The 15073-nt window shown below is 35.9% G+C and overlaps 1 protein-coding gene across 1 annotated transcript in view; it reads right to left on the bottom strand.

Annotated features, from left to right (window-relative positions):
* Positions 1-3259: 3259 nt before the first annotated feature.
* LOC106883084 (lipoxygenase homology domain-containing protein 1) overlaps positions 3260-15073 on the bottom strand; it is a 17838-nt gene continuing 6024 nt past the window's right edge. Inside the window, exons 5-10 of the mRNA XM_052968207.1 lie at positions 14233-14557; positions 12898-13080; positions 12383-12461; positions 8891-9043; positions 6413-6574; positions 3260-5550 (exon numbers count right to left, since the gene is read on the bottom strand). Of these exons, the coding sequence (XP_052824167.1) occupies positions 5282-5550; positions 6413-6574; positions 8891-9043; positions 12383-12461; positions 12898-13080; positions 14233-14557 (1171 nt within the window). The 3' untranslated portion in view covers positions 3260-5281. The remainder of the gene's footprint in view (positions 5551-6412; positions 6575-8890; positions 9044-12382; positions 12462-12897; positions 13081-14232; positions 14558-15073) is intronic.

Genomic DNA, 15073 nt, shown 5'->3' with positions numbered 1-15073 from the left:
TACCAAATTTCATTGACAATAAGTTGGTCAACCAAGAACTGTAGTAGAAGCAGAGAGTGTGATTGAATTGGGAACCATGTATGTATGTGTGTGTGTGTGTGTGTGTATGTATGTTATATTTTATTATATCATAGTGTGTGTATTCATGTACTTGATTACAAAAATTGCGTCAAAGGTGCAGAGACAAGTGAGAAAGATGGTTTGGAAAGAAAGAAGCAAAATATATAGCCGAAGAAAAGCTTGATAAAAGGAAGAGAAAAGGCTGGCGGGACAAAATATAATAGAAAAAAGGTAGGGTGCTTATAATAAATTGGAGCAAGACAAGGGGATACAACAGGAATACAACCATGTAGAAACATGCATATGCATGTGCGTTTACAATTCAATAAATGTATAGGTATAAGACAATGTTTTCAAAAATAACAAAGAAATAGGGAATTATTTTCTAAATAATATGACCCCTCTGACATGTTTGTTTGAAATAATAGTATTGGCAGAATAAACTTGATGTTAAGTATGTAGTATCAAGTAAGATTAGCCAAAGAAGTATATTTCTCTTGTTCATAATGACCCCAAATTTATTCCACTGTTTGAGCTCTTTGTGTTACTGTTATCAGCACCGACCATCACTGGATCCCTTAGATTCTGTTGTTTTATTATAGCTTTAAATCCCTAATATGTTACACATATATCACATGACAGCATATCACAACTTATTGTGCGAGTGAATTTAGTCACAAAACACTGCAAAAAGATAAGAGGTATGAGAGGATACAAGTAGTTGACAAATTTTAGAAGCAGAACATGCATTTCAATTTATACTTTTACATTCCAATTTAGTTCAAGTGTCATCACCATTGCCATCACTGTCACCATCATCATCGTCGTCATTTAACATCCATTTTCTATGCTGGCATGGGATGGGTGGTTTGACAGGAGCTGGCAAGCCAGAGAGCTGTACCTGGCTCCTGTTGTCTGTTTTGGCAATGGTTTCTATATCTGGATGACCTTCTTAATGCTGACTACTGTACAGAGTGTAACTGGCTGCCTTTTATGAGGCACCAGCACCAGTGCTTTATGCATAGCACCATCACAAGTGCTTCATATATGGCACCAGCATGGGTGCTTTTTACATGACACCAGTATTATTTTTAAGTTCTGATATTTTAAATTATAATTATTAAAACTAATTTTAATATTGAATTGATTGTTTAAAAATATATTTAATTTGAATTTGCGACAACAATGATTTCATACAAAATAAGTCAAAGATTACCCAGTTGATATAATAATAAGAAACCAAGAATTCATTTTTTAAGAATTTTCTTCCTGGAAATAAATTCCAATAATTATCTGTTGTGAAAATGACTGACATGAAGTATTTGAAATTACAAGGAAGTGCATTTGTATGAACCATTAGAGTGAAATGTGTGTCTGAAATGATGATTGTGTACTTCCCCACAACTAAAGTAAAAGCTTATAGCATCTGATAAACTGTTGCGTATATATGTGTAGGAGAGACTGAACAAATTTATGGCAATCCCAACTGAACAAATTTATGGCATGTAATTGGTAGAATGGGAAGGCATGATTCACAAGTCCAGTGGTTCACACTTCTATGTCCCCAGTTGTTGAAGATCACACTAGACACATTGATGTGCAATGATTTATCTTATGGAATGCAAATTGGCTGCCATGGCTTGGTGTTTTCTCCACGATCCAATCTGTTGCTGTATACTTGTAGATATTATTGGTGGTGGCCACAACAGAACCAGACAAAGTGAGCTTGATTGAAGTGTGATAATTGCTCTTCCTCTGCACACATCATCCATGGTGTTCATCTCAGTGCAATAATTTGAGTAAATGAGGTCATTAACATTCCTGTTATTCATGTCAGCATGCACTTTCAGGGTTTCTTTGGTATAAAGGGGAATGTTTTTAGGATGTTGTTATTCAAACCATAGTCTTGTATTGCTGCTGACTATGTAAAGCATTTGAACTCATTTTCGTGTGTTTGTATGGCCTTTTACCCTTTTTTTTCTTTGACTGTCTTCTACATGTGTACTAACCTAAAAGGGTTGGTGATGAACAGCAAACTATAAAACTTTGCCTCAAAAAAACCATCTGGCCTAATGCCAGCATGAAAAAGTGATTGTGAAATGCTAATCACACACACACACACGCATGCACACACACACACACACAGGTATGTATATGTGTATCATCATCATCATCATCATTTGATGTCTATTTTCCATGCTGGCATGGGTTGGATAGTTTGACAGGATCCAGTGAGCTGCGAGCCTGTGTCCAGCTCAAGTGTCAGCTTTGGCATGGTTTCTACAACTAGATGCCCTTCCTAATGCCAACCACTTTACAGAGTGTACTGGGGCTGCTTTAGTCATGCTACCAGTACTAGTGAGGTTGCCATGGAAATTTCATCTCATCATCATCGTTTAATGTCTACTTTTTCATGTTTGCATGGGTCAGATGGAATTTGTTGAAGCAGATTTTGTTTGGCTGAATGCCCTTCCTGTTGCCAACCCTCACTTATTTTCAAGTGAAGATAATATTTAATCATGGAAGATAGGAAATGAGCAACATCGTTTATATGACAGTGATGCTCTTTTACAATCATTACATGATGTCAAGACAATGGTACACACAAACACACACACACTCAGACATATACCATGGAATTCTTTCAGTTTCTGTCTGTTTTGCCCACTCATATGGCTTTGGTCAGTCTATAGCTATAGCTGAAGACACTTGCCCAAGGTACTGTGCAGTGGAGCTGAACCCAAGACTGCATGTTTAGGAAAAGTGCTTCTTAACCACACAACCATGCCTGCACCCATATAATCATCATCATCACCATCATTGTCATTTAACATCTGCTTTCCATGCTGGCATGACTTAGATGGTTTGACTGGAACTGATAAACCGGAGGGCTGCACCCAGTTCCAGTCTGATTTGGCATGGTTTCTATGGTTGGATGCCTTTCCTAATGCCAACCACTTCAAGAGTGTAATGGGTGCTTTTTACATGCTACCGGCATGGGTGCCATTTACACGACACCAGCAATAGCCACGACTAAGATTTTATGGGTGTCATCTACATGACACTGATAACAGTCATGACTATGGTTTCACTTGGTTTGACGAGTCTTCTCAAGCATAACATATCACCAAAGGTCTTGGTCACTTGTCATAGCCTCCTTGAGAAAAAATATTTTTAATGATGAAATCGAACACTTAAATTCCTTCACAGAAAAATTATCTTTATTTGAAGAATTTACATGTCATGCAATTTGAATTATTAATGAATACATTTGTCAAACCCTGAGAAATAACTTGGTAACGATGGAAGGAAATGTAATACTGTATCAATACTGTTGTTATTGTTGTCAAAAAGACAAATTGATTAGAGTTGAAATAAAGCTTTGAATAAAATTATCACATCACAAATTTAATACTCAGTAATCAAAATAATTTTTCTAAGAAAACCTTCAATAATTATTGATTTCTTTTGGCTAGATGCAGGCAGTTTTTTTATGGAAAGAGTATAATTGATTAAAATTAACACAAACATGTATTATTGATACTTTGTTAAATTTAGAACAAAATAGAGTCTGGTGGCAGGATTTAAGCCAAAAATATAAAGAGTGAATTAAATACTTTACAATATTTACTAAACAGACTGTAAAGTATTTAGTAAGAAGCCATACTGCCTCATTGGTGATGAAGTAGCAAAGTTGTTAGAGTGTCAGATAGACTGCTTTGTTATAATCCTTCAGGCTTTCTGTGATCTGGGTTCAAACCCTACTGAGGTCAACTTTGCCTTTCACTTTTTTTGGGGTTGATGAATAACATACCAGTCCTGTTCTGGAGTTAATTCTTCTCTTTCTTTCACTCATTCTTTCTCTGTTTATCTCTCATACTGGAAGAAATCAGCTGTGGAGAGTGATGGGCTCCATTCATTCTAAAAATTCCCAAGACACTGAGTATCAAGGTATCAACCCCCTACAATTCCATCAAAGAGTTGAGGGCCCAAAACAAAACAAGGCATCCTATCTCAACTATTTCCATTACCCTGCTAAGATATTTAACAACATTTATCAATAAATTTACAATTCCTATTTTTCAGAATATAATACTTTTTTTGGCAACATATTGGAAAAATACATAATACTGAACTAAATATATGATATTTGATATAAATGAACTGATCAATTAATCATAATTTGCCTCAGAAATATTATAGACCTATTAAAAAAAAAGATATTAAATCAGAATAAATTCTTATAATTCAATCATAAATTAATAAAAGGTTTGGAAACAATTTATTTGTATCATTTTACAAATGTTATTCCTTTTAGGATTCCTTTCAAACATATGAATCCAATATTATCTTGCATGTATTACTAAATTTCCAAAAGCTGGCCTGGATCTACAAAAGCGATTATGTTTTGTTTTTTTTCTAGTTTGATAAAATTATTTTATTTATTCATCAAATCACACCAACCTTTATTTTGATAGCAATGAACAAATATTATCATATCAAAATTTTAATCCTAAAATATGAAATTCTTGATAACATCCATTAATTTATTTCAGTCAACTTCACATTTCAAAATCTATGTTGTTCTGTTTATTGATCCAGAACAATATTTTTTAGATTTAAAATAATCTGGCTATCCACACCATACTATGGCACCTATATTCAAATCACGGCAGTAACAGAACACAATAAATATTTCTTCTTTAGATTTTCCACACTACTGTTATTGTTCTTCTGTCATTATAATCTTGACATTATTATCCTTATAAATTCATTCTTTCTTTTATGTAACGAACAAACGATAAAATTAATTAGCTGTCTCTATTGGTTAATGGTCAAGTTATTTAATTACATATATTATTGAACTACACTTATTTCATTCACACTGCAAAAGCATCCCACTGAAACAATTATTTGTTTGTCAAATAAATCCATTTTTCATTATTGTGAATTTTTTCTGGAATAATTATCTTTTTGATAGCATTTTTTTACTTTGGATAAAGTTTTCCCATATAAGAACTTCAGTTTTGTAATTTTATTCATTTAAGCAGTAAGCTATTTATAACAAAGGCCAAATGATTCTCACAAATATTTACTGTTAAACTATAATCTTCCTTTGATAATATTTAGCAAACACTAAGTTTAAATTGGAAATATTCTTTACACTATTTTTTAAAATACATTAGATTTAGTCTAGAATTTTAGCAACAATTTACAGATTTTAATCAGCTGATGTTGAACTTGAATCCTCTGTTGAAGTATCAAGGCTGCTTTGTCTAGAACTGCTAGACTTTGTAGTTTTATGCTTGGACTTCGATTTCGATGTTTTACTTACATATGAGGTCGTTTGTGGAATGTTAGTTGTCATGTGAGGCTTATTGTTTACATTTACAGTCTGGGTTTCAACTGTCACATAGTTTTGTACAGAGATTACTTTCTTTTCACTTTCATATTCCTCTGATGTACAGCTTTCATTTGATTCTGATGATTCTAAAAATGAAATGGATGAAGAAAAAAAAATTATAGTCAGTATTCATATTGAAATAAATTTTAAAATCTTCAGTGGTGCATTTCTTAAAATAGGTTTCAAATTTTGGTAAAAGATTAACAATTTTTGGGGTGGGGATAAACTGATTACACTGGTGTGTATTATTATAACCCTGAAAGGATGAAAGACAAAGTTGATCCCAGTGGAATTTGAACTCAGAACATAAAGATTAATGAAATGCTGCTAAGCATTTTGCCTAGCATGCTAATGATTCTGCCAGCTCATCACCTTTGCGTTTCTTAATATTAGCTGAAAAGATATAAAGTAATACTTACTACTGAAATAATGGCAACTTTAAGAATTCTCTAGTTTTCTGGTGCTTTTTTATTGTTGCCTATTGTTGGTTCAATATCCATAGATCAGAGAAAGAATGCAAGCTGGTCTGAGGATATTGAACCAACAATGAACAGCAATGAAAAAGCACCAGGAAACTAAATGATGCACTATTCCCTATGAATCATAGTATTTTTCCCCAGCTACATTGGAGGGGCTTGCATGGACCATTGATTCTGAGAGCGATGCTGTCGAGAGTTTTAAATTCCTGATAGGACCACTCTTGGTGGCAAGGTCAAAGATGCTCTTGTTTTTATTGCAACTGTCAACTTGCAACTGTTCAAAAAGGACATTAACTGCATTGACTTTACCAGTTTTGGAGGGCCTATGTACAACTTCTTCATCACGATTAAACCAAATAAAAATACTTAAAAAATAGATGTTAAAAACGACATTATTTAATGTCAGTTAAATAATAATATTCTTGGGAATGGCATCAAAAGTATTTCATCAAACAAATGTCTCACTTACCCTCGGTGCTCTCCTCATCAGTAGATTCCCTAATATAAAGTCTATCATACAAAGTGATGTGATTTGAATCTGATGTATTATTAGTATCAAGGTTTTTTTCAGCAATTTTTTCAGTTTCTGATAATAACTGAATGAGAGGATCAACTGGAACATTATTAATATCTGTAAATAAACAACAACCCAATAACAAAACAACAAAAAAATAAAGTATATTTATTTTTGATATCTAATTGTCATCATCATCAACATTTAATGTCCACATTCAATGCTGGCATGGGTTGAATGCTTTGATAGGAACTGATGTGTTGAAGGGGCCTCATCGATCTCCAGTTTTTACTTTGGCTTAGTTTTTATGGCTGGATAACCTTCCTAATGCCAAACATTTCACAGTGTGTCATGAAAATAATCATAGTATAATTTCTGATCAAAATATGGGAATCATTTCTATTATTCACTTATTTGCCATAGAACTTTGTCTATTGAAAATAGCAACAGAATAATTATCCCATTGCCCTATTATTTACTGAATCATAATCTATAGAAAACTTTATGACCAAGCATGGCAATAATCCAGCAACTAAAATAAAACCAGTAAAAAATAAATGATTTAAAATTGGAATACAAAACCAAACAGAATAATTGACAACTTACAAATCCTATAAAAAGAAAATCAGTGTAGCTTAGATTTTAGCATCTGTTTATAAGCACAAGCATGGCTGGTTGGTTAACAAACTTGCTTCCCAACCATGTGGTCTTGAGTACAATCCCACTACATGGCACTTTGCGTAAGCCCGTCACTGACCAAAATCTTGTGAGTAGATTTGGTAGATGGAAACTGAAACAAGTCTATCATATATATATGTATATATATTTTGGCGTTAGAAAGAGCATCAAGCTGTAGAAACCATGCCACTACAAACAATTGGTATCTGGACAGCTCCCAGCTGGTCGGCTCCATGTCAAACCATTCAGCCTATGCCAGCATGGAAAGTAGACGTCAAACAATGATGATGATGATTATATATCATCATCATCATTTAATGTCCATTTTCCATATTGGCATGACTTAGACGGTTTGACTGAGAACTGGTAAGCTGGGGAGCTGCATGAGGTTCCAATCTGATTTGGTATGGTCTCTAGGGCTGGATGCGCTTCCTAATGCGAACCACTCTGAGAGTGTAGTGGGTGCTTTTTACATGCTACTGGCACAGGTGCCATTGATATGACACCAGCATCGGCCACGACTATGATCTCATTTGGCTTGACAGGTCTTCTCAAGCACGGTTTATCGCCAAAGGTCTTGGTCACTTGTCATTGCCTCCGTGAGGCCCAACACTTGAACAGAACTTTCTACATGCCACCAACACAGGTACCAATTAAATGGCACTGGCATCGACCACGACTACGATTTCACTTGGCTTGATAGGTCTTCTCAAGCACAGCATATTGCCCAAAGTTTGAAGGGTGCCTTTTATGTGCCAGTTACGCGACACTGACAACAGCCACAACTACAATCTCACTTGGCTTGACAGATCTTCTCAAACGCAGCATATCGCCAGTTGTTTCAGTCACTTGTCATTGCATAAGCCCATCAGTACTATGAGGGAGTTGTGCCCAGAGAATTGTACTGCAGTAAACTAGTGAACAAGCAAAACATATACATTGATTATGTGTGATCAATAATGTTTACAACATTAGAGCTACTTTTAATTCATAATTGAATTCAATCTTATGTATTCCTCAGCGTAGTATGCCAGCAAATGGTTCTTATGCTATTTGTATATAGTCATACACTAGTGATTCAGTTCAGATATGTGATGTTGGTAAGCCACAAAAACGGCAAATATCACTATCCATCACTCCTGAATGGGACTAGAGGCGAGTTGTCTCCCCTGTCCGTAACTTTCAGGTGTTTTAACTCTCAGTGATATGAGGGAGTCGTGTGTATCTTTGTCTAGACATCGTGTGGTGGTTGTAAATGAGCATCATCGTTATACAAGTGAAGCTGTTCGCTTCCAGTCTTCCACAAAAAACATGTCTAGCTATGGACAAATACAAATAGTGTAGTAAATATAAAAATCTATAGAAATAGTGTGAATATATTTTAATTTTATACTTTTAGACATTATAAGCTGTGATTAAAATGAGAAGAAAGAACAAGGACCACTGGTTGTGTAATCAATAGAATCAATCGGTTGACCTTTTATGATCAGGGATATATGTTTGTAGATGCTTGTTCCTAGTAAGTTCAGGTAAGGATGGAATGGCAGTTGTGATGCCAAGAGCAATAAGTGAAATAGCTTTAACTGAAAACTGAACTTCAGCTACAAACTCTTTTCATCAAGTGTCTACCTTTACTCTACAATACTTAGGAATATATTAGTAACCAACTTTATATATAATAACTTGCCGTAAAGATAAAATGAGTAAACAACTACTTTAAAATGGTATTACAAGAAAGGCCCTCATAGATCTCACCTTCACTAGTAGCACAGTAGGGACCAAGTACAAGGTCACGGCATGTCTTTCTGTCTCCACCTTGTCCAGAAAGCCATTGAGCACAAGGAAATTCATAGGTCCATTTCTGCTGAAGGTCATATATTGTTATTTGGTCTAAGAACCAAGCATATGCTAAATGTACATATGAAAAAAATAAGAAAATGTAATACCATTGGTTATTTGACATGGAAGATTAATAAATGTAAAGAATTCTATTTACTTTTTAAATTCAAATGAATTTATGAAAGAATTAACTGTTAAGATTTTTACTGTAAAGTAACATTATACATTAAAAGTAGCAATTAGATACTGTAAAGAGCAAGAATTCTAATGATGGAACCTATTTTACTTTTTCTCTTTCCTGTCTCAAATTAATGACAAATATAAGTTTACAAGTTCATTTGTTGTATGAATTTTGTTATTTCTAATATGAAATTCTTCTGGAAATATGAGTAATATTATAAGGTGATTGGTAAAATATTACAAATAAATAGCAAGGGCTAGAAAGACTCGCAGAAATAAATCAGTCTGGAAAAGAAGATTATGGAAGCTCAAAGACCTAGCAAACAGACAGAAATTTAAAGATTTCCTAATGGAAGCTTCTGATGAAAGAGAGGAAGAGTTGGGAACATATAGCATAGAGAACAATTAAAAGTTCATGTGAGACAAATTTAGTGAGGGCTACAGATGAAATCTGTGGTTGGTGCAGAGTCCCAGCTAGACCAAGGGTGACAAGGTAGTGGAACAAGGAGGTAGACAGTACTGTAAAAGCAAATAGACAGATCTGGAAAGACTAAAAAAGCAGTGGAAGCAGAGAATTATATCAGGTAGCCAAAAGGGCAGCTAGACGTCAGGTTTACATAGCAAAAAGAATAGCTGAAGGTAAGAGATTTGCAAATGTTCAACTGAGAATCAGAGGCATGAGGTGTTCAAGATTGCAAAGCAGTGTATCAGAGAGAATAGAGATGGGTGGGTGAGAAATGTGTGTGAATGGATAATGGTGTGCTTGCACTTAGTGACTCAGAGAAGAAAGAAGCATGGAAGTGTTACTATGAAAGGTTACTAAATGTGGAAAATGAATGGAAGAAGGAGAGTCTACCAAATATCTAACCAATTGAGGGACCAGCCATCAGAGTTGATAGCAACATAAAAGATAAGGCAATTAAGGATATGAAGACAGGGAAAGCCCTTGGGCCATCAAGAATCACTGCTGAGGTGATTAAAATTTCCAGTGGTGTAGGATACAGCTTAGTCACCCATATTGTTAATCAGGTTATTCAGAAAGGCACCATGGGTAAAGGTGATGCCTTAGATAGAAACAACTACAGAGGAATTAAACTGCTAGACCAAGTCATGAAAATTACAGAGAGGGTTGTAGCTCAATTGATTAGAAATAGAAATAAACTAGATGAAATGCAGTTTGGCTTTGTGCCTGGCAAGAGAACCACAGATGTCATCTTCCTAGTGAGACAGCTGCAGGAAAAGTACTTGGTCAAAAGTAAGCCATTGTACTTAGCCTTTGTCAACCTGGAGAAAGCTTTCGACAGAGTTGTCCGATCTGTTATATGGTGATCTCTAAGGAAATTAGGAGTAGAGGAGTGGCTTGTTAAAGCTGTACAAGTCATGTACAGTGGTGCTGTCAGTAAGGTGAGAGTCGGCCATGAATACAGTAATGAATTTAGCGTACAAGTAGGAGTTCACCAAAGCTCAGTTCTCAGCCCACCCTTATTCGTTATAGTCCTCCAGACTGTAACAGAGGAATTCAAAACTGGACGCCCATGGGAACTGCTATATGTTGATGACCTTGCACTTATTGCAGAATCCTTAGCAGAATTAGAGAATAAATTCCAGGTATGGAAGCAAAACCTGGAATCAAAGGGCCATAAAATTAACCTAGCAAGGACCAAAATTGTTGTTGAGAATACCCGCCCATATCAACGAAACTGATTTCTAGAAGTGCTGTGTGTCCCACCCACACATAACAAGAAATCTTCTCACACACTCTACCACAACAAAACAAACCATGTCTCTACAGCTCTTCCTCACATTTCCACTTCATGCACTATGCTTACCTCCCACTCTCCAATCCCGTCCTCTTGACCCTGTCCCACTGTAACATTGCTATCTGGTAGCCTCCACATGTTCTACCCACATGTAACAAGAAAACTTGCCACACACCCTTCCCCAACAAACCAATCTACATCTCTAAATCTCTTCTCTTCTTCACATTTCCTCCTTCATGCACTATGCCTACCTCTCACTCCCCAATCCTGTCCTCATGGCCCTGTCTCTCTATATCATTGCTATCTGGTAGCACCCCGCCCATTCTATATACCCAGATTTTCACCATTCACTTCCCCTCCCTACTCTCTAATCATGCTTCTTTGGCAATATCCTGCCAAATATATTATGACCTTTGAACCTCAAGGGTATGCCCTGGCACTTGCCACCATCTATATCTCTCTCTGCCTTTAATCAACCATCCCATTTATATTCTGATCCCCATCCCTTGAAAGTATGCCTGGCACTGCCAACATCTCTATTCTGATGCCTCCCACTCTCTCTCTCTCCCTTCTCCAGCACTTCCCTCTGGTCAGGTAACCAAGTATCTCCTTTGGGTAACCATGTATCTCCTTTGGGTAACCATGTATCTCCTTTGCAGCAACATACCTGTTTCTATCCTCATTCTTGATCTCTCTCTCTCCCTCTTTCCCCCCAGCTGGGTAACCTTGTACCTCCTCTACAGCAAGACACCTGTTTCTGTTTCTCTGTTGTACTATAACCCCTCATCATCTGATATAAGATCACCTCCTCCAATGCCCCTCCCCTCTCAAAAAATTTTTGTCTTGCAGATTACTTGGTGACCCTGTCAGTGCAGGCACCACTTCAAAAACATCCAGTCCACACTGTAAAGTGGTTGGCATTTGGAAGGGCATCCAGCTGTAAAAACCTTGCCAAAACTGACCTACCCTGTGCTTGTGCCATGTAAAAAGCACTAAGTCCACTCTGCTGGGTGGTTGGTGTTAGGAAGGTCATCCAGCTGTAAAAATCCTGCCCAAACAGTCACAGAAGTCTGGTGCAGGCCTCTGCCTGCCAACTCCTCCCAAACTGTCCCACCCATGCTAGCATGAAAGGCAGACACTAAATGATGATGATGATGATGATGATGATTGATATACAATCATTATTATTATTTACAATGAGGCAAGTGTCTTGTAATTAGAGTCTAAAATTAAGTTTTGATTCCTGTTTGAAGCCTTTTTACTTCATACAAAAGAAAGATATGAATATCATTATATAAATTATTTTCTTTTTCCTATAAATTTGCAGATAATGTAACTAACCAGAAGAAATTAATAATAACGACATATTGATTATGAAGTACAGGCTTAGCAATGTCATCTACTACTTTTATAATATAGATTTATTGGATAAAAAAAAGTAATCACTTAGGCTATAAAAGCAACTTACGCAACTCAGGACGGTCATGGCCAATGCGAATCTTTTCCAAATGACCAACAGAAAATGACTCCACAAAGAAATGATCCTCCTGAAAAATTAAAATAAAATATATAACTTCAGATATTATTTGTTGTCAATAAACCTCTAAAGGGATTCCAAGCTGACCAAGCATTTTAGAGTGAAATATATATTTGGCGAGATTAACACAAACATAAAATTATAGAAAAGATTGCTATCCATCATCATTAAAACAGCTCAAAGATTAAATTTCACATAACACAACTAGAATTAATGTACAGGGACTGAAGTAGTAGTTGATCATTAGGGATTAAGAAATATTAAATGAGTTTTTGGAATTTAAATATGTCAATATGCTAACAGAAAAGCTTTCATTTTTCTAACTTAAAACAATGAATTTAGTATTTTAATTACTTTCAGAGTCAAAATCAATAACTAAATGAAAATAGATCAATATGATTAATTAAGTTTTTCATACTAACTTTATAAAAAAAAAAGATATTTACCTTTCCCTTTTGAAATTTTATCTTGTTTGTCTTCGATTCAAGCAAATCTATAGGTTTAGTTCTTCCACGATCTCCATATAGCACTATTTTAACTTGAGCTCTGGTGCTAGCACCTAATTTATTACCAGTTTTTACCACAATTTTATAATTAGTGACTGAGCCAGATGTTATTTCATTGTTAACCTTTGATAGAAACAAAATCAATAAAACATAGCTATGACACACATAATAAATGGATATGGCTCTTTTCATGCATTATAAATGAGCAGTTAAAGTGCTGTGTGGATCATAATTATTATGATTGGTAGGATATCTGTGAAAACAAGCAGCTATAAACTAACTTCAAAAGAACTGCATCCCAACAAGCACAGAGCTTATGTATCCTTCTTTTCATTTATATTACACATTTGAAAGGTGGTGAGCTGCCCATTAGCATGCCATGCGAAATACTTAACAGCATTTCATTCAGCTGTATGTTCTGAGGCGGCGAGCTGGCAGAAACGTTAGCACGCCGGGTGAAATGCTTAGCGGTATTTCGTCTGCCGTTACGTTCTGAGTTCAAATTCCGCCGAGGTCGACTTTGCCTGTCATCCTTTTGGGGTCGATAAATTAAGTACCAGTTATGCACTGGGGTCAATGTAATCGACTTAATCCCTTTGTCTGTCCTTGTTTGTCCCCTCTATGTTTAGCCCCTTGTGGGCAATAAAGAAGTATATGTTCTGAGGTCAAATAAAGCCAGGGTCTACTTTGCCTTTCATCCTTTCATGGTCGATAAAATAAGTACCAGTTGAGCGCTGGGGTTGATATAATTGACTTATCCCCTCCCCACGAAATTGCTGGCCTTGAGGCCAAAATTTGAAGCCTATTCATTTTGATAAATATAACTTGTGCAGGTATGGCTGTGCGATTAAGAAGTTTGCTTCCCGACCATGTAGTTTTGGGGTTCAGTCCCACTACATGATATCTTGAGAAAGTGTTTTCTGTTATAGCCCCAAAGCAGACCAAAGCCTTGTGAATGGATTTGGTAATCAGAAACTGGAAGAAAGACATTTTGTGTGCGTGTGCGTGTGTGCATGCATGTGTATTTCTGTCCCCTTGTATCGACATCACATTATAGTTATAAGCAAGTGTCAACATCATAAACTCATTTCCAGTCTTCCACAAAAACATGTTCAGCCAAGGAGAAATATTACCTTACTTGGAAATAATTGAGGGTTAGCAACAAGAAAAGTATCCACCCATAATAAATCTACATTGACAAAAGTTAATGCAACCCTAGTAAGCTGAACATTGAAATGATGATGACAATGAACTTGATTATGAAAATGACTTAACTGCTTGTTGATGAATATTCTGATCGACAGACTCTGTGAAATCAGTTTGGGTGGAATTTTCAACCAAAACATCGTATGGTTCTGGCAGTATATTATTGATCTGAGTGGGTGACAATCGATCAGATGTCTTCTTCTTGAAAGTAGAGACAGCTCCCTCAGTGTGCAGCTTTATGTGTTTCTCAGTAAGGATCCTACATGTTGCAGCAGTAACTATCTCATCCTTGTGATTAAAGTCTGCACCTGAATGGGATTTTCCTTTTTCTGAGACAGGACTGTCAGAGTTGCGATTACATTCAGCATTATTGTCTGACTGCTGGGTTAAATCTCTAGAAAGTGGTGATATGAAAAGACATAAAAGATAATACAAAGAAAATTCCATTTTTCTTTTTTTTTTTTCTTTTGAAAATAAAACAAAATTTTTTACTATTAAATTGATTATCATCACCACCACTAATGCTAATAACAACATAGAAACATAAACCTACGAGGGAGTTTCTATGCAGATATTCAGCCTGCTAAAATTAGGAGCCAGGTATCCTTAAAATCACACCCTTTTGTAATTAAAAAAAATGACACATTGAATAATGCGCTAAATACATTATTATCCTCAATGCAGTTCCTTCACCCCTCACCATACCCAACCTGGATCCTTTGCCTGTTTCTGATCCCATTGCAATGTTTGTCCCATGATTACTAAAAGACATAAACATCATCACCGCAGATGATCCTAGATCGCCTTTCTATGTCACATGCAGTAGATGACAGTATCTTCAAACCTGTCATCTACTGTATCAAATGTCAACTCAATGGAACCTGGTTGGAAGTTGGTTGGTTGGTTGGTT

The sequence above is a fragment of the Octopus bimaculoides genome, chromosome 5, assembly GCF_001194135.2.
Source record: "Octopus bimaculoides isolate UCB-OBI-ISO-001 chromosome 5, ASM119413v2, whole genome shotgun sequence".
Lineage (NCBI taxonomy): Eukaryota > Metazoa > Mollusca > Cephalopoda > Octopoda > Octopodidae > Octopus > Octopus bimaculoides.
This window is presented reverse-complemented; position numbering and strand designations above follow the sequence as displayed.